We start from the raw sequence: 20000 nt of genomic DNA, 5'->3' as shown, positions 1-20000 counted from the left end.
GATTTCTACCTCCACCAGCCTCCCCTGGAATACAAGACATTGAAACAGTGTTTTTATTTTTCTAGTTGCCAAGTCACCAGGATTAGTCAGTGATGTGTGAAGGACATCTTCTGGAGATAGACAGACTTGAGTGACATTTCCAGAACAGTCCGTCACAGTTAAACACTGGAGGACAACTAACAGGATTCCCTTTAGCTCCCAATGGACGAGAGAGGAAATCAATTAAGTAAACAGCCCTTTGATTCAAGGCCGCGAAAACGCTAAACTACGCTAGGCAGATCTACCAGCTCTATGCGATCCGTTTGATCATTTCAGGGATAACTGCATCACAAGGCACCTATGACATCACCTTTAAGTGTATTTAAAACAAAAAATTCTCCAGCTTTGAAAACATGGATGAAAGCCGGACAGGACACATGGATTCCCTGTCGTCCTGTGTTAGGGAGCATTAGCATGACCAGAGACACTGTGTTAGCGTGCATTAGCATGACCAGAGACACTGTGTTAGCGTGCATTAGCATGACCAGAGACACTGTGTTAGCGTACATTAGCATGATCAGAGAGACTGTGTTAGGCTGCATTAGCATGATCAGAGCTCTTGTACCATACAAGAGCTCCTCTTTAGTCACGTAAACGCACGGACGCCACCTTTCAAAGCAAAAGCTTTTATCTTGATAAAAAAATGGATACTTCAAATAGCTGGATTTCAGCACTCGAATCCAGTTCATCTCTCTCTAACTCTGCCTGTCTCTCTCTCCCTCCCTCGCTCTCCCTCTCTGACATGAACAAGCAGGCTAATGACATGAAATGTTCAGAGCGGGAGAGGCAGAGAGACAGAGAGAGAGAGAGAGAGAGAGAGAGAGAGAGAGAGAGAGAGAGAGAGAGAGAGAGAGAGAGAGAGAGAGAGAGAGAGTGCTCGTATGATTCTAATCATTTTCTGGATAAAAGCCTCAAAAGGCAACAGCAAAGTGCTTCAGTGAAACACAGAGTCCTCCCTGAGCGTTAGAGAGCAGGCTGAAGGAGGCACGATAGAACAACAACTCAACATAACTCAAGTAAAGACAAACATGGACTCTCTCAAACTGCTGTCGCCAAATATCACCCACTCATTCTGTCAGGTCGACCGCTCGGGCTTAAATGGCTGCAGTGTTTTATCAAGTACTCTCTTAACGTCGTCAGGGACGACAGTATCATTATATTGATCATCTCTGGCACTCTGGGGGTGCTCTTTGTCACTCTCTCTCTTTGTCACTCTCTCTAACACATCTGGTGACATCACAGAGAGCTGGGTTTTGGCCATACTTTAGTCACAACTGACATTATTTCTGTAATAAATAACAAATAATGTTCCCGGCCTTAAAGGGACACTGCATACATTTCCTAACATCACGTTCATTCTCTCCAGCACCATATACCGGTGCCTGCATAAAACAGAATGGCGAAAAGTGCCGTTTTTCCACACGTGTCGACACTGGTACCGTATGGTGCTGGAGATAATGAATGTGATGTTAAAAATGGGTGATGTATCCCTTTAATACCCTCCAGCCTCCTGTAAGTACCCTCTAGTTAGTAGCCTCTAGTTAGTAGCCTCTAGTTACTTCTCCCTAGTTAGTGGCCTCTAGTTAGTATCCTCTAGTTAGTAGCCTCTAGTTAGTAGCCTCTAGTTAGTATCCTCTAGTTAGTAGCCTCTAGTTAGTAGCCTCTAGTTCAGACCTGGGCATTGTACGGCCCGCGGGCCAAATACGTCCCGCCGGATGATTCTGACCGCCCGCGAAAGATTACATGATAATTAGAAAATAAATAATAAAAAAAAAATATATATATATATATTTTTAAATTATATATTATATTTTCTAATTATCTTATGGGTGGACTAAAACCGCATTGCTTTTATTTTGAAGCCCATTTATTCTCACAGTGCACGCAATCGTGCACGTGAAATGTGTGTGATTGACAACCTGTCTTCCTTCCGTGTCACCCCTGAACTGTCTACCTTCCTTGTCACCCCTGAACTGTCTACCTTCCTTGTCACCCCTGAACTGTCTACCTTCCTTGTCACCCCTGAACTGTCTACCTTCCTTGTCACCCCTGAACTGTCTACCTTCCTTGTCACCCCTGAACTGTCTACCTTCCTTGTCACCCCTGAACTGTCTACCTTCCTTGTCACCCCTGAACTGTCTACCTTCCTTGTCACCCCTGAACTGTCTACCTTCCTTGTCACCCCTGAACTGTCTACCTTCCTTGTCACCCCTGAACTGTCTACCTTCCTTGTCACCCCTGAACTGTCTACCTTCCTTGTCACCCCTGAAAAATGCGAAAATGTCGGCTCATGCCAAAAAGAGGAAAGTGGATGCCGAACGCAGAACTTTCAAACAAATATGGACTACAAATTTTTATATTAGTATAAAACGCGCGACTTTACGGAGGAGCTGGCAGCAATCCGGCCAATGAAAGGAACCACAACGGGGAGTGATCTGTTCACCGAGGTAAACGCATGCATGGACAAACTGGGACTCGAATGGGACAGACTGGCAGGTGTCACTACGGATGGATGTCCGAATTTGACAGGGAAAAATGTTGGGCTTTTGAAAAGAATGCAAGATAAAGTGAGTGAACTCAACGCAGGGCAGAAATTGGTGTTTATACATTGTATTATTCATCAGCAAGCGTTGTGCAAGTCAGTGCTAAAACTTAGCCATGTGGTTGATGTTGTTACTACAACAGTTAATTTCATCAGAGCGCGAGCATTAAATCACAGGCAGTTTGTTTCACTATTGGAGGAGCAAGAGAGCGAACATGGTGATGTCAGGTACCACACAGCTGTCAGATGGCTCAGCCTGGGCAAAGTGCTAAAAAGGTTTTGGGTTCTGAAATCAGAGATAAAGGAGTTTTGTGAGATGAAAGGCAAAACCATCCCAGAGCTGTCTGATAAGGACTGGATGGCAGATTTATCATTTGCTGTTGATGTGACTGCAATGATGAATGAACTGAACACACAACTGCATGATGAATTTTCAAGGCGTTTTCAAGATTTCAAAAAGGTTGAGGATGAAATGCAGCTGGTTTCCTCTCCCTTTACCTGCAGTGTTGAAATTCTATTTGAATAAATGATATTTTTGAAAGCTAACCTCACCTTTTAATTGCCAAATAATAACATACACTCTTACCAGCGTTCAAAACAATGCCATTTACTGCTTTTTATATATAAATAAAATTTATATTATGCATAATTGAGTTGGCCCGGCCCTCCAAAATGTTTTCAGTTGCTCATGTGGCCCCCTGGGGAAAATAATTGCCCACCCCTGCTCTAGTTAGTAGCCTCTAGTGAGTAGCCTCTAGTTAGTAGCCTCTAGTTAGTATCCTCTAGTTAGTAGCCTCTAGTTAGTATCCTCTAGTTAGTAGCCTCTAGTTAGTAGCCTCTAGTTAGTAGCCTCTAGTTAGTAGCCTCTAGTTACTCCTCCCTAGTTAGTAGCCTCTAGTTAGTAGCCTCTAGTTAGTATCCTCTAGTTACTTCTCTCTAGTTAGTAGCCTCTAGTTAGTACCCATCTCACCCAGAGGACATCCTCGTGATACAAGGGGTTACATCAGGGCGTGTCAGGGAGGCAGGGCTACCCTCATGGCTGAGAGTGTGACCCCCCCCCCCGTTACACTCACAGTCCACGTTCCAGCGGACGCGGCGGGCGGTGAGCTTCAGGGAGTCGTTGATCCTCTCCAGGACCGTCTGCAGCTTCTGCTTCTGGGCGATCTCTGACTGGGTCACCTCCGCCACGTTCAGCTTCTCCCCCTCCAGCTTCTCTGGACACACGGACGCACACACACACACACACACACACACAGGTATTGTTAGTAGAGGAAGATGATTGATCGACCCACTCACTTATTCATCCGTCCATCCATCCATCCATTCATTCAACCATCGGTCCGTCCGACCGTCAGTCCGTCCATCCATCCATCCACCCATGCAACCATCTCTCCACCCATCCATCTCTTCATCCGTCCATCCAACCATCCTTCCAACCATTCACCCCTCCCTCCACCTACCCATCTCTCCCCCCATCCATCCCTCCCTCCCTCCCTCCCTTCCTCCCACCACCACCCAGGTCCTGGTTCCTCTCTCCCTCCCTCCCTCCCTCCCTCCCCCACCCAGGTCCTGGTTCCTCCCTCCCTCCCTCCCTCCCTCCCCCACCCAGGTCCTGGTTCCTCTCTCTCTCTCTCCCTCCCTCCCTCCCTCCCTCCCTCTCTCTCTCCCTCCCTCCCCCACCCAGGTCCTGGTTCCTCTCTCTCTCCCTCCCTCCTTCCCCCACCCAGATCCTGGTTCCTCACCAAACAGTTTCTGCAGCACCTGTCCGTCATACAGGTCCTCCGCCAGGTCCTTGACGATGATCCTCTCTCCCACCAGCACGTCGTTGATCCAGTCTATCAGCACCTGCCGGATTAAAACAACTCCTGCTGAGGCTGCTGCAGAGAGAGTGTGTGTGTGTGTGTGTGTGTATATACACATCTGAGTCATCTCCCATCGGCTGTCATGACTTCCTGCTGTACCTTGTTGAGCTCCTGCAGCTTCCTGTCGCTCTTGGAGTTGGGGTCCACCATGGTCCGCACCTCGTTCTCCTCTGGGGACAGACACACACGGTTAGAAGTGGAGCCAGAGTCTGTCTGTCTGCCTGTCTGTCTGCTTCTCTGCTTGCCTGTCTGCCTGCCTGCCTGCCTGTCTGTCTGTCTGCTGTAGGCTACCCAGTCTCCTATACTATACATAGGCTAGTCATCTACCTACATGTATACTTATGACCAGGTACCTATACCTAGCATGGTGTATGTCTATGTACATGTATGTATGAGCGCGTACCTACCCAACATGGTGTCCTCTGGGTCCAGCTCGTAGTGGGAGGGGCTTAGGGGCAGGTTGATAGCGTTCATGCCCTCTTCCTGGAGCTCAGACACTGGGGGTGAAAGTCACATGACTATACATCACATCACTTGACATCACTTTGCATCACATCCAATCGCATGACATTACATCTCATGACGTTACATCCTATCGCATCACATCCTATCACATCACACTAACGTCCAGTCCATTGCTGCGCAGCAGGTCGCTCAGATCAGTGTAGTACGGCGACTACTTCTTTTTTTTTTTCCACAAAATGAGATTGCAGACAAATTATGACTGAAAAATATTATTTCTCAGACAGAAACTACAAAAACTTTCTTAAAAATGCTTCTCTGCTTTCAGGAACCATTGGAATTGTTTTGATAGCACATATAGTTTTGGAATTACGGTAATGACAACAACGCTTCTAATGCTTTCGTTTTTCAAGGGTTAAAAAAGTATTGCGATCATTTTTTCCATTTCATCAATTTGAATCGTCACATATTTGTAGCGATAATTAACTGCATCACGATGCATCGTTACATCCCTAATTAAAAGCCATTCATGCTGCTACACCATGGCAAGTCCACCAGAAGGCCTTCTAGAATGCTTCTATTTGCTCACTGGGGGTCTCAGGGCTCTGTCGGGACAGTGAGGTTCTTCTCACCCCTCTGTGAGTGTGTCTAACCGCAGGACACAATGGTGCCTTCAGCAGCTGTTAGGAAACTCGGGAGATACCAAGAGTTCCTGAGTGGGAAATGACCACGAGGACGACCCTCCAAGTCGGAGTTCCAAGTGGGACACTGACTAGTACGACGAGACGAGTCTACAAGTTGTGACGTATCCACTGTAGCCATAGGCTACCTTCTCGTCAGAAAACGACAGTCAATAGTCAACATTTGTCATCTTTCGGTTCGATTTCAACCTGTTTAATTGTCAACAACCACACACGTATGGATAATGTAATGTTTACAGTTTGTTAGTGTGCATTGTGGATCGCACGAAAATCGACATCTCATTGGTTGAAGAGTTTGTTCCCACTTCAAAAGCACTCGAATGTGTTCTTCCCAGAGTTATGAGCTCACCAACTGGGGGCACCAGGGGTCAGAGTTCAAAGGTTGTTGTGCAGGCGAGAGCCAGGTGGGTCCATCCACAGAGAGATGCTAGACTGGTCCCATCATGTCTGGAGTGGTTCCTAACTGCATGAAAGCCCTATTATAGTATTCCTCAGCCACTCCATTCTCTATCCAGCCGAATAGTGCTCCAAATTTCAAACTACTCATACACCATCAAGCCAAATAGTGCTCCCATCCCAAACCTCTCACACACCATCGAGCCAAATAGTGTCCCTCAATCCCAAACCACTCACACACCATCAAGCCAAATAGTGCTCCCATCCCAAACATCTCACACACCATCGAGCCAAATAGTGTCCCCCAATCCCAAACCACTCACACACCATCAAGCCAAATAGTGCTCCCATCCCAAACCACTCAAAGACTACTTGGGCCAAATAAGTGATCCTAATTCCCAACCACTCAAACACCACTATTATACCATCTGGTCAAAAGGTGAGCCCATTCTCAAACCACTCAAACACACTACCTTGCCAAATGATGATCCCAAACCACTCATAGGCTACGCTACATTGGCTATCTATGCTAGACATGTCCTCAAGCCATTGGGTCTGAGAAAGCATTAACACAGAGCGGAACAGGGCTTTGGGCTTGCTCCGTCCTGCCTGAGATAGCATAGCAGTGCAGTGATGCAGTCTGTTAGAAGTGGCTAGCTATTCCCACAAGTTTCCCACAAGAAAAGTGCGATATAAGTTTGATCTTGGCGCACAACCTCAAACCGCCTTTCAACTTTCAACAAGAGCAGTCATAAGTAATATTCAATGCATTTTTGTGAGAGTCTGTGAAGAGTGTGACAGACAGACGTTGTCCCATTGTAATTGTTGCACAATCAAATCCTATTTCTTCCACGATCTGAAGGACAGACCGTATTATATTCCCTTGACATTGGGTGATGGAAACGACCCCTTCTCTATTGAAAACACACACTGTCTACGTCTTCTGCCATACCGTGTCTCAGAACTGGGCTTTACACGTTTTGAGAGGAGAGGATTTGAAGGATACACCGAAGTCTGAGCATAGGTGCTCTACAAACGAACTGCACTTACATATAGCGCCTTATAACAAAGCACTTTACAATGGTCTCATTCACACACACATTCACACACACGGCGGCAAGCTACCATGCAAGGCGCCGGCCCGCTCATTGGGAGCAATTTGGGTTACTTCAGTGAGCAAAGTGCGTCTTCTCTGTCTGTCTACCTACCTGGGCAGAAGGGACCACACCCCATCTCTCCGTTTCTGACCTGACAGCATCATCCCCGCTCGCTACAAACACTCTCCCTTGCTCATCCTCCTCTTGCTCAATCTCCTCTTCCTCCCCCTCTTCTTCCTCCTCCTCCTCTTCTTCCTCAGCCTAGCCGGGCCTGGTCAGCTCAGTGTTCCACTGTCCTGACTCCTGTCCTGTCGGTAACACTGGCTTTCTTTCTGTCACTCTCTCCATCCTTTCCCTCTCTCTCTCTCTCTCAATCCCATCCTCCCTCTTCCTTCTCCACCCCCCCCCCCCCCCCACACACACACACACACACACTCTCTCCTCGCTGGCCAATTGACAGGCTTGTTCAAGGCCGTGCGTGTCCCTGGCGGGGAACAGCGTTGTAAACGTCAGAGGGCCGTAAATCACATGTCCTGCCGGCGCTTCATCACATCATAGAGAGGAACACTGAGGACATCCTGGGCACCGCTCTCCTTCCTGTGTGTGTGTGTGTGTGTGTGTCTCTGCACATGTGTGTCTCTTTCTGTGTGTGTGTGTGTGAGTCACTGCACATGTGTGTGTGTTTGTGTGACATGCATGTGTTTGTGACACACGTTTGTATGTATGTGAGTAAGTGAGTGTGTGACATGCATGAATATGTGTGTGCGTGAGTGAGTGTGTTATGCATGTGTGTGTGTGTGTGATGTGTGCGTACATGAGTGTGTGTGTGTGTGTGTGTGTGTGTGTGTGTCAGTGGCAGCTTGTACCTGTGTGTGTGTGTGTGTGTGTGTGTGAGAGAGAGAGAGAGAGAGAGAGAGCGACAGAGACAGGACGGGGCTCAGCTGCAGAACACCAGAGCCACTCAGCCTCGTGAACTGATTGACACAAACCAATCTCAACACAAGAGCACTCTGTGTGAAGAGGACAAACCCTGGAGGGAATATTTCCACTAACTGAACAACACCACACAGTTGACAGTACCAGATTCAGCTGAGGGTGAACCTGAATGAAAAACATAGGAATGGATCGATGACTCGTTGATTCGTTTTGAAATAACAGTGAAATCACAAATGAAGGGCATACATGTAGCAATCTGACAAGTGCAGCAGCCACAGGGTTGTGTTGGCTCACGACTCTCATTCCTGAGTAATTACATCTGTAGTAGTAGGACAGGCAGCATACATGGGCGTGTGCGTTCGTAAATTCGCTCTGAGAGCGCAGGAGCGCACACTGGGTTCGACGTCATAAAGGGACCATGTCATTTGATTGGACAAGAGGCATTCCACGAGTGCTGATCAGATTTCCAGAGCGTATTTACGAACGTATGACCCACGGGCGACAGAAAGCGCTGCATGCCACCATTCTTGTATGTGTTACTGCAGGGCTGCATTTTTTTAGGCGTATTCAGTCGATTTGCGGAGAGTGTTTAAGCCATTTAAGATGGGAATCGATCACGAATGTTGAAATACTACCGACCTACATCGATACGATTGGAGTGTTGAGTGTTTTAAAGGGAACATTTGCGCTACTGTCCACCGACAGGCACGGGACAGAGGTTATCCGATCGATAGAGATTAATTCAATTGGCAGGAGGCAACACAAGGATCGATGTGACTGATCGTTTAGAGAACGGAGTGTTTATTACTCCTCAGACAGAGACTAGATGATTACTTTATGAGCTCGGCTCAGGTTGAAACATAGTTACAACTAAGTCAGATGGGCGGTGTCATCGCCGCACAGAAAGTGTGCGCTTTTATTTTATATGCTGGAAAAATCAGTGTTCTTAGTTGTTGCCATTATTGTGTTGATCTGAAGTGTATCTACCTTCTTTAGCCTTCTTTCTTCTCGCTAAAGTTCCTCCGAGTTTCCCGAGGAAGGAGTCATCTTTCTTCCTGGAGGAAGGGGATCTGGGAGAGGAGGGGGACTTAGGGCTGGACGGCGAGGAGGCCATCGGTGCAAGTTTAACTTTAACCACAATATTATACAAAAAACGGTATTAAATCTGAGCAATGATAGCCTAAGGACTTCTAAGTGAAGTTCCAAAATCCACTCCCTGTAGCGGAAACGGAATTCCAAACATTCGCCCAGCCTCCGATCCCTCCCTCCCTCCCTCGATCCCTCCCTCCCTCCCTCCCTCCCTCCCTCGATCCCTCCCTCCCTCCCTCCCTCGATCCCTCCCTCCCTCCCTCCCTTCCCCGATCCCTCCCTCCCTCCCTCCCTTCCTCGATCCCTCCCTCCCTTCCTCCGATCCCTCCCTCCCTTCCTCGATCCCTCCCTCCCTCCCTCGATCCCTCCCTCCCTCTTTCCTAGTGGAAACTTTTATCACCAGGGGGGTATTTCATCAACATTGCTAAAGGAAAATCCAGCTTTATTTTTGATCAAGTCTCGCGAGAGTTATCAAAATAAGCCTGGATTGTTCTTTAGTGACGTCGATGGAATACCCCCCAGACCGATGACCTCCTAGCCTACTGGGTTGTGTGTTCCATGCAAAACATAGAACATAAAAACAATAGGCCCTAGTACAACAATGTTAACCCGTCTCTGTAATGTCTGTGTGAGTGTGTCCCTATGTGCCATGATGTATCAATAACATAACGTAGGCCTATGATACCGACGTCTGTCCATATTGTCGTTATTATCGTATATTTATCAATGACAAACTTTGTGTAGGCTTATGATACAGTACTGTCCATATATTCATTGTGACCATATCTTCAATAACAAACATTATATAGGCTTGTGTAATGTTTGTCCATATTAACATTATCCTTCTGGCGGTCATTGAGATGGAAGGAAGCTTGCTGCTATAAGGGAATATAAAATGTCTCAAATCGACACCATCTTTTTGTCAAATTAACACCATAGTCATGCCAGTGTAACTACAGAACTATCTGTACCTTATCTGACGCAACTCCGTTCACAATCAATACATTTTTTATTAAAGAAAACATTTTACAGCATAAAAACATACAGCAACAGATCACAGTGTCAGTAAGTAAAGAATTTACATTTAAATATATTTTCGTCCCAATCCACCGTGCTCAGCCAAGAGACCCCCTGTCCCGACTGAATAAGTTACTCCAACTAAGCCGTGAAACCCTCAACAGTTAAAATCACAGTTCACATGAAAATCAGCAAGAAACCAAGGCCTGTTAAAGTGAACCAAACATTGATGGCAGTGACTTAAGCACTTTGTGGGAGAAACTCTGGGACGTTTACCAAACAAACAAACATGTAATTTATCAGAAACACATCCTTTACCTGTCACCTTCTCTTTGACTCTGTCTGAAGAGTAAAACTAGACAATACAGTAGACAATACAGTAGAGACACAGACAACGGGGGGGGGGGGGGGGGGGGGGGGGTCTGATTTCTACCACCACCAGCCTCCTCTGATACAGACAACATACAGACTTTCCAGTGATGGATAACACAACAACATTAAAAACACACAATTATTACACAGAGACACACACCGTTCTTCACTGTGAAGCACCCCCGTGAAATGGAAAACATGTCGTTGTCATGGTACTGAGAGACTCTTTGGGCAGCTGTACAGCGGTATGGTGCTTACCAGTAGGGCTGACAATGTTGTTATATATTATTATTATTATTATTATTATTATCATATTATATATTTCTAACATTCAAAAGGCTTGCGCGTGCATTCTGAGGTGTTCTTGTTCAGGCGTTTCCGGAGGGCGTACAGACAGTCCGATGAATTAACTAACTTTTAATTAATTTAATTTATTAACAAATTGAATGATTTATGAGTAACCGTAGGGTAAGGGAAGATGGATGATTGTCCTCAAGCAGGAACAGACAGAGGGGTCAGGGCAGTGTGGTGTGGTCCCATCCAGACCTGTAGTCTCTGTCACGCACATGCGCACACTCACGCGCACACTCACACACACGCACACTCACACTCACGCTCACGCACACGCACACGCACTCACGTGCACACACACGCCTAGATATGGGCAGACACAGGCACACACGTGCACACACACGCGCAGGTGTTCCTCCTCAAGCAGGTCACACACTAGGTCAACCTTCTACACGTAGGGTTCAGGTTGACCAAAGACTAACAGTGGACAAACTTAACAGTGTAGTAGCGTTGTAGTAGACGCACTCAAGTAGTGTAGTAGCAGTCGGTCGCACTCTCATATCCCTCTGGTCATCGGTATCTTCTGCCAGGGAAGCTGGTTAACTCTCTACACTCCCCCCCCCCCACCCCCACCAACCCCCACCCAGCCAGCCTAGTGCCCCTCTCAACCCCCCCCCCCTCCTCCTAGAGCTCCTCAGACCACGATAAGATGGTGAATCCCCCCCACCCTCTCACCACCCACCCCCAGGTCGATGGTACTCAAACCCAGAGAGACCCCCTTCCCTGACCCCCACACGACCTGGAACTCCTCAGACCAAGAGAAGATGGTCAACCCCCCCCTCTCATCCTCAGACCATGAGAAGCTTGCCCCATACACCTCACTCCCCCCTCCCCACCAGCACCACCCACCCCCAGATTGATGCTACTCAAACCCAGAGAGAGAGACCCCTCTCCCTGCCCCCCCCCAGACATCCTGGAGCTCCCTCAGACCAGGAGCAGCTCTCCCTCTGCTCCCAGGCTGCTGTTCCCCCCTCCCAGGCTGCTGTCCCCAGAGGAGGAGGAGGTGGTGGTGGTGGCGGCCCCCCCCCAGTGGTACTGGAGCACCAGGCTCTCCAGGTTGCGGTCCTCGGCCCGCTCCCTCAGGCGCTGCTCGTCCAGCACGGCGACCAGGTCGTCCCGCCGCTCCACCACCTGCAGCATCTCCACCAGGAGGCGCTGGTCCTCCACCAGCTCACTGGCACTCTTACTGGTGTCTACAGGAGAGGGGGGGGGGGGGGGAGAGGGTTAGGAGGGGTGTGTGTGTGTCTCTTACTGGTGTCTACAGGAGAGGGGGGGGGTTAGGAGTGGTGGTCAGGGTGTGTGTGTCTCTTACTGGTGTCAGGAGAAGGGGGTAGGGGTTAGGAGGGGTGTGTGTGTGTCTCTTACTGTTGTCTGTCAGGAGAGGAGAGGGGGAGGGGTTAGGAGCGGCGGTCGGGGGTGTGTGTGTGTGTGTGTGTGGGGGGGGGGGGGTGGGTGTGTCTCTACTGGTGTCTACAGGAGAGGAGGGGGTGGAGGGGTTAGGAGTGGCTGTGTGTGTGTGTGTGTCTCTTACTGCTGTCTGTCAGGAGATGAGGAGAGGAGGGGTGGTGTGTGTGTGTGTGTGTGTGTGTGTGTCTCTTACCGGTGTCTGCAGGAGAGGATGCAGAGGAGAGGGTAGAGAGACTGGGCAGGGAGGTGTGTGTGTGTCTGTGCGTGCATGCGTGCATGTCTGAGTGTGTGTGTGTGTGCATGTCTGAGTGTGTGTGTGTGTGAGTGCATGTCTGAGTGTGTGTGTGATCCATACCGTCCACGGCCATCCTGCGTCGTAGGTCCTGTTGCAGCTGACTCTGGGTGTCCTCCAGCTCCAGCTCCTGAGCACTGAGAACACACACACACACACACACCTTCACAACCCTAGTCACACTGAAAACATGATTACCAATCAATCATGGGGTGCGTTCTAAAAACGCTCTGGAAATCTGCTCAGAGTGCTCTGGTTCCAACTGAAATCAGTTCATTTCTGAACGGTCAGAGAGAGAGCACCCCCGGGTGCGCTCTGCCGCTCTCAGAGCGTATTTACGAATGCACCCGTCAATTTGGATCGGTTTTCATGCCTTGAATGGTCTTCAATGGTCTATAACAGTTTATGATATTTTTCAGGGTTGGCAGTTTGATTCTGACTGTGTATACTACTATATGTGTCAGTGAAAATTTGCCAATGACAAACAGCTTTGTTTAAAGGGAGACTCTGGCTGCGTTCGTAAATTCGCTCTGGAAATCTCATCAGCACTCATGGAATGCCAGCCCTAAGAGCCAGGACCTCTCTCACACATGCGCGCGCACACACACACACACACAGTATACTGTACTTACAAGACCATGAGCTCAGACTCGTAGCGCGCCAGTCTGTTCTTCTCCAGGACCAGTTTGAACCAGGACTGGTAGAGCTCTGCCTCATCACAGCACACATCATCTGTGTAGAGGAGGGGGGGAGGGAGGGAGGGAGGGAGGGAGGAAGGGAGGGAGAGAGAGGGAGGGAGGGCAGGTGGGAGGGAAGGGGGGAGGGAGACAGAGAGTGACACTGAAAATTCATTCAAGGCTCTTTAATTGGGTTGAACTATCAGAAGTCTGTCAGTATTCTAGGGAAAAGGTTGTGCTTCATTATTTCATCATATAGTAAAAGCAGGCTAAAGGCATAGCCAGTGTCTCCCCCATGAGTGTGTAATTCACCCTCGGGCAGATAGGGGGGGGTGTTTCATTGCGGTACAAGCAGGTCCCCCTCTAGACTTTACATCAGGGGAGGCTGGTGGAGGCAGAAATCGGAGGACAGGCTCACTGTAAACGTTTGATACCATTCCTCATTCAGTTCTGTGCGCTACAAGGAGCCCGACCTCCGATTTCTACCTCCACCAGCCTCCCCTGGCCTCTGAGATTCAGACACTGCTGAGCTACAACAAGCAGGTTTACAGACAGCGTCACATTCTAGATCCGATCTGAAAAGTGTGTTTGATTTCAACAACTTTCTCTGGTGACTGATGAATTCCCCCCCCCCCCCCCCCTCCATACTCTCAGGACCATTGTGATGAGTCTTTTCTCTGTGAAAATAAATGTTCCTCATTCCACATAACTCGTAAATCCCTCATAAAAAGAATGACGAACTCACACACTCGCGCACACACACATGCACGTGCACACACACACACACACACACACACACACACACACCGGGGAACAATGCTGTCAATTAACAATGTGTGTATTCAGCTGATGTGGCCTTCGCCCCCCCCCCCCCATGCTCTAATACAACTATCCCAACAAAGCCTTGTTCACAAACACGCCTCACACACACACACACACACACACACACACACACTCACACACACACACCCACGCCCCTCATTCTCACACACACCGCTGCCCTCTTCAAACAGGTCATCAGCAGAAAGACTCAGTGGAGTCGTAGGGATGGATGGAAGCTAGAAGCTTCTGCAAGGCCATTGTCTGTACCGAGAGACATTCACTCGCTTTCACTCTCTTAGGCTCAAACATACACACGCACACACTCCTGCAAATTGCTCTATTGTATGTTAAATGTTATTGTGATTGGGAAAAAAAAAAAAACATACAAAAATATTCTCCTCAGCACTTACTTTAGTAGAACTAAAACACTCTGTTAGGCTTAAATGGACAGGGTACGGAAGGCACCTAAACAAGCATTTCTGGGAAATGTGTGAAAATCCAATTTACAGTCGCCGCCACCCTCAAAACACAATTTCCCTTTGAAGAATGTGATTATGACAGGGCCCAGCACACAGACATGGCCTGATTTATCTGTTTTCCACAGAAAACCCAGTTGTTGTTGTTTTAATGACCATATCAGCATGCTGGGAGGAGGACAACAATGAGGGGGAAGTGTGGAATGTATTTTTGCTGCTCTCCTCCTCCTCCTCCTCCTCCTCCTCCTCCTCCATCCTCTGTTCACAGACAGGCCCAATTACAGCCTTGTCATTTCAACACCGTTTCAACTTTAAGTGGTTATTTTGTTTTCATGCAAAAAGAATAAACATCATTTGACAGATGATTTGGTCTGAGGACTGTACGTCCCCCTCTAGTGACGCCACACTGCTACTCGTGACTACTACACCAAGTAAGGAAATTGAAATAATGATTAATGAAATATTGCCAGTTTATTTATTTTTAAAAATACCACAGTAATAGAGCCACTACAGAGCACAGCAGATCAACTGCCTGTTTGCATGCTTGGTTGCCTGCCTTGTCCTGCCTGTCTGCCTGCGAGATGTGTGTGTGTGTGTGTGTGTGTGTGTGTGTGTGTGTGTGTGCAGCAGGGCTGCTCACCCGTCTCCGTCTCTCCTCTCAGCAGCTTCTCGATGGCCACGCCCCTCTCCTCCAGCTCCCTCTGGGTCTCCCCCACCTCCTCCAGCTGTCTCTGGATCATCTGCACACACACACACACACCAAAGTCAGGAATGGTTAAGGTACTCGCACAAGCGAGCGCGCACACACACACACACACACACACACACACACACACACACAGTCACACACACACAGCTGAGCAATGACAGTATGTCAATGACAGTATGTCAATGACAGTATGTCAATGTTAACTGAGTGATAATGGGTGAGGATGTAGTCTGAGGTGGTCTAGTCTGGTCTGAGGTGGTCTAGTCTGGTCTGAGGTGGTCTAGTCTGGTCTGAGGTGGTCTAGTCTGGTCTGAGGTGGTCTAGTCTGGTCTGAGGTGGTCTAGTCTGGTCTGAGGTGATCTAGTCTGGTCTGAGGTGGTCTAGTCTGGTCTGAGGTGGTCTGGTCTGGTCTGAGGTGGTCTAGTCTAGTCTGAGGTGGTCTGGTCTGAGGTGGTCTAGTCTGGTCTGAGGTGGTCCAGTACCTGCGCTTTGTGGAGTCTCTTCAGCTGCTCTCTCTTGGCCTGCTGGACCACGATCTTCTCCTGCCGCCTCCTCTGTCTCTCTGGGCACACCTGGGAGTGGACACACAACCATCACACAACCTGGGAGTGGACACACAACCATCACACACCCATCACACAACCATCACACAACCACCACACAACCATCACACAACCATCACACAACCATTACACAACCTGGGAGTGGACACACAACCACCACACAACCACCACACAACCACCACACAACCATCACACAACCACCACACAACCATCACACAACCATTACACAACCATTACACAACCTGGGCGTGGACACACAACCACCACACAACCACCACACAACCATCACACAACCACCACACAACCATCACACAACCACCACACAACCACCACACAACCATCACACAACCATTACACAACCATTACACAACCATCACACAACCACCACACACCTGGGAGTGGACACACAACCACCACACAACCATCACACACCTGGGAGTGGACACACAACCACCACACAACCATCACACACCTGGGAGTGGACACACAACCACCACACAACCATCACACACCTGGGAGTGGACACACAACCACCACACAACCATCACACACCTGGGAGTGGACACACAACCACCACACAACCACCACACAACCATCACACAACCATCACACAACCATCACACAACCTGGGAGTGGACACACAACCACCACACAACCTGGGAGTGGACACACAACCATCACACAACCATCACACAACCATCACACAACCATCACACAACCATTACACAACCACCACACAACCATCACACAGCCATCACACAACCATCACACAACCATCACACAACCACCACACAACCACCACACAACCACCACACAACCATAACACAAACATCACACAACCATCACACAACCACCACACAACCACCACACAACCATCACACAACCACCACACAACCACCACACAACCATCACACAACCACCACACAACCACCACACAACCATCACACAACCATCACACAACCATCACACAACCATCACACAACCACCACACAACCATCACACAACCACCACACAACCATCACACAACCATCACACAACCATCACACAACCACCACACAACCATCACACAACCACCACACAACCACCACACAACCATCACACAACCATCACACAACCATCACACAACCATTACACAACCATTACACAACCATTACACAACCTGGGAGTGGACACACAACCGACACACAACCACCACACAACCACCACACAACCATCACACAACCATCACACAACCATCACACAACCTGGGAGTGGAAACACAACCACCACACAACCATCACACAACCACCACACAACCACCACACAACCATCACACAACCACCACACAACCACCACACAACCATCACACAACCATCACACAACCATCACACAACCATCACACAACCATCACACAACCACCACACAACCATCACACAACCACCACACAACCATCACACAACCACCACACAACCATCACACAACCACCACACAACCACCACACAACCATCACACAACCATCACACAACCATCACACAACCATCACACAACCATTACACAACCATTACACAACCATTACACAACCATTACACAACCATTACACAACCTGGGAGTGGACACACAACCGACACACAACCACCACACAACCACCACACAACCACCACACAACCATCACACAACCATCACACAACCATCACACAACCTGGGAGTGGAAACACAACCACCACACAACCATCACACAACCACCACACAACCACCACACAACCATCACACAACCACCACACAACCATCACACAACCACCACACAACCACCACACAACCACCACACAACCACCACACAACCATCACACAACCATCACACAACCACCACACAACCATCACACAACCACCACACAACCATCACACAACCATCACACAACCACCACACAACCATCACACAACCACCACACAACCATCACACAACCATCACACAACCATCACACAACCATCACACAACCACCACACAACCACCACACAACCACCACACAACCACCACACAACCATCACACAACCACCACACAACCATCACACAACTACTAGACAACCACGACACAACCTCCACACAACCATAACACAACCTGGGAGTGGACATACAATCACCACGCAACCACCACACAACTACTATACAACCACCACACAACCTGACTCTGAACACACAACATGTTAAGCACGAGTATTCTCAGTGATGGCATCACATAACATCAGAGCACAACTCCCAGCATCCTCTCTTCCAGCACGCTCCCTCTCCCAGCATCCTCTCTGCCGCTTTGAGGAGCGGTCAGGGCAGAGCGGTCCGTACCTTCTCCTGGACGTGGTCGTTGTCGTCGCTGGAGGAGTCAGACTGGTCCAGCTGCTGTTGGCTGGAGGCTGAGGAGAGAGAGACACAAGCCTGGTGTTAGACTGAGGAGAGAGAGAGACACAAGCCTGGTGTTAGACTGAGGAGAGAGAGACATAACCCCCTCACCTTTGTTCCTGATGTTGGAGAGGATGGTCCTGATGTGCTTCTCGTGTTCCCCTTCCTCTTCTCCTCCTGTGCTCTCTTTCTTCTTCAGCCTCAGGGAAGAGAAGAAGTTGACCTTCCTGGCGGGGGGACCACGGGAGACCGTGTCGTCCGTGAAGGACCCCCCCCTCGCGAGCTTCCTGCTGTTGTTGCCCAGGGCGACCTGCTCCAGGAGGGTGGGCAATAGGTCGCTCCCGTTGTTCATGGAGGACGTCCGGGGGTGGGGGGTCGACAGGCCGCCTCCCTCTGTCGCTGGCGAGGCCTGGCCGAACAGGTTGAAGGAGCCTTCGGACAGAGGTCTGGCCCTGCGGGGGCCGTTCCTCCGCGTCACGGCCGCGGAGGTGGGTGTGGCGCCGCCGGACATGCCGAAGGACCTCCGGAAGGCGTTGGCCATCATCTGGAAGGGGGACGGCGCCGGGGTCGTGGTGGGGGCTGGCGGGGGCCGGGCGGAGGGGAACGGCAGCGGCTTGGACTCTGACAACGGCGGAAGGGATGGAGTTTTGAGGCCTCCTCCTCCTCTTCTCTCGTCGGTGGCGGCCAGGTTCCAGTCCAGCAGCCTCTCCTTCTCAGACAGGGACAGGGTCAGCCTCTTCTTGGGGGTGGACAGGCTGCATGACGACTCCGCGTCCTGCCGGGGGAGGGCTGTTGACACGATCGGACGCTCCTCTTTAGGCCCGCCCTGCAAAGGATTCTGGGAGTTGGAAGGCGTCTCGGAGACGCCATGGTTGACCTGAACCGACAGAACGGGGGAAAAAAAGGAGGGAAATAAAATAAAAGATAATGTCAACCGAGGACGTTTTATGACTCGTGCTTCAGTCAGAATAAAACCTGTCAAGAATGAAAGATATTTGAGATTAACTGAATAACAGAAGGAATTGTTGGGAATATCTGTAGCAGGGGAGGCTGGTGGAGGTAGAAATTGGAGGACGGGGCTCATTGTAATACATAGAATGGAATCAGGAATGGTTTTAACACACGTGTTTGATGCCATTCCTCATTCCCATGCATTACAATGAGCCCCGTCCTCCGATTTCTACCTCCACCAGCCTCCCCTGGTGTGTATGAACGTTGTTGGTTTACCGGCGGCTGTCCGTCGACTTCCTCAAAGTCAGAGTTGGTCTCCTGGATGGGCGGCTCCTCTCTGTCTGCTGCTCTGCCTCGCTGGCTGAAGGTCCTGACCAGGATGAGAGGGAGAGCTACAGGAGGGGACCACGCACACACACACACACACACAGACACAGACACACAGACACACAAAGAAAACGACGTACACACACACACGCACACAGGCACACACGCAGACACAGACGCACGCACACACATGAAGAAGACGACACACACACACACACACACAAAGAAGACGATGCACACACACACACACACGAAGAAGAAGAAGACGACGCACACAGACGGACAGACGCACACACACACACACAGACAGACAGACACACACACAGACAAAGAAGACGACACACACACACAAAGAAGACGACGCAAACACACACACGAAGAAGAAGACGACACACACACACGTGCGAAGAGAGGACAACACAAATTTAAAACCATTAATTCACATCTCAGACAGCAAGATGTGCTAGACTTACATTACCATGGATGCAACTTTGATGCAATGCACGCTCACATAAGTGAAACTGACATTGTGTGCATAAAAACC

General features: G+C 49.3%; 2 protein-coding genes across 2 annotated transcripts in view; both read right to left on the bottom strand.

The window, feature by feature from the left end:
- parvaa (parvin, alpha a) overlaps positions 1–9213 on the bottom strand; it is a 17360-nt gene extending 8147 nt beyond the window's left edge. Inside the window, exons 1-5 of the mRNA XM_080544976.1 lie at positions 9023–9213; positions 4851–4940; positions 4543–4613; positions 4324–4426; positions 3655–3795 (exon numbers count right to left, since the gene is read on the bottom strand). Of these exons, the coding sequence (XP_080401102.1) occupies positions 3655–3795; positions 4324–4426; positions 4543–4613; positions 4851–4940; positions 9023–9149 (532 nt within the window). The 5' untranslated portion in view covers positions 9150–9213. The remainder of the gene's footprint in view (positions 1–3654; positions 3796–4323; positions 4427–4542; positions 4614–4850; positions 4941–9022) is intronic.
- Positions 9214–11788: 2575 nt separating this feature from the next.
- The window catches only part of mical2b (microtubule associated monooxygenase, calponin and LIM domain containing 2b), a gene marked incomplete at both ends in the record, with an annotated part of 52565 nt that continues 44353 nt past the window's right edge, over positions 11789–20000 (bottom strand). Inside the window, 8 exons of the mRNA XM_080544647.1 lie at positions 11789–12057; positions 12627–12700; positions 13196–13295; positions 15179–15278; positions 15730–15819; positions 18125–18192; positions 18290–19055; positions 19406–19521. Of these exons, the coding sequence (XP_080400773.1) occupies positions 11789–12057; positions 12627–12700; positions 13196–13295; positions 15179–15278; positions 15730–15819; positions 18125–18192; positions 18290–19055; positions 19406–19521 (1583 nt within the window). The remainder of the gene's footprint in view (positions 12058–12626; positions 12701–13195; positions 13296–15178; positions 15279–15729; positions 15820–18124; positions 18193–18289; positions 19056–19405; positions 19522–20000) is intronic.

Source organism: Nansenia antarctica (genome assembly GCF_963989245.1).
Source record: "Nansenia antarctica genome assembly, chromosome: 14".
NCBI classification, from domain to species: domain Eukaryota; kingdom Metazoa; phylum Chordata; class Actinopteri; order Argentiniformes; family Microstomatidae; genus Nansenia; species Nansenia antarctica.
This window is presented reverse-complemented; position numbering and strand designations above follow the sequence as displayed.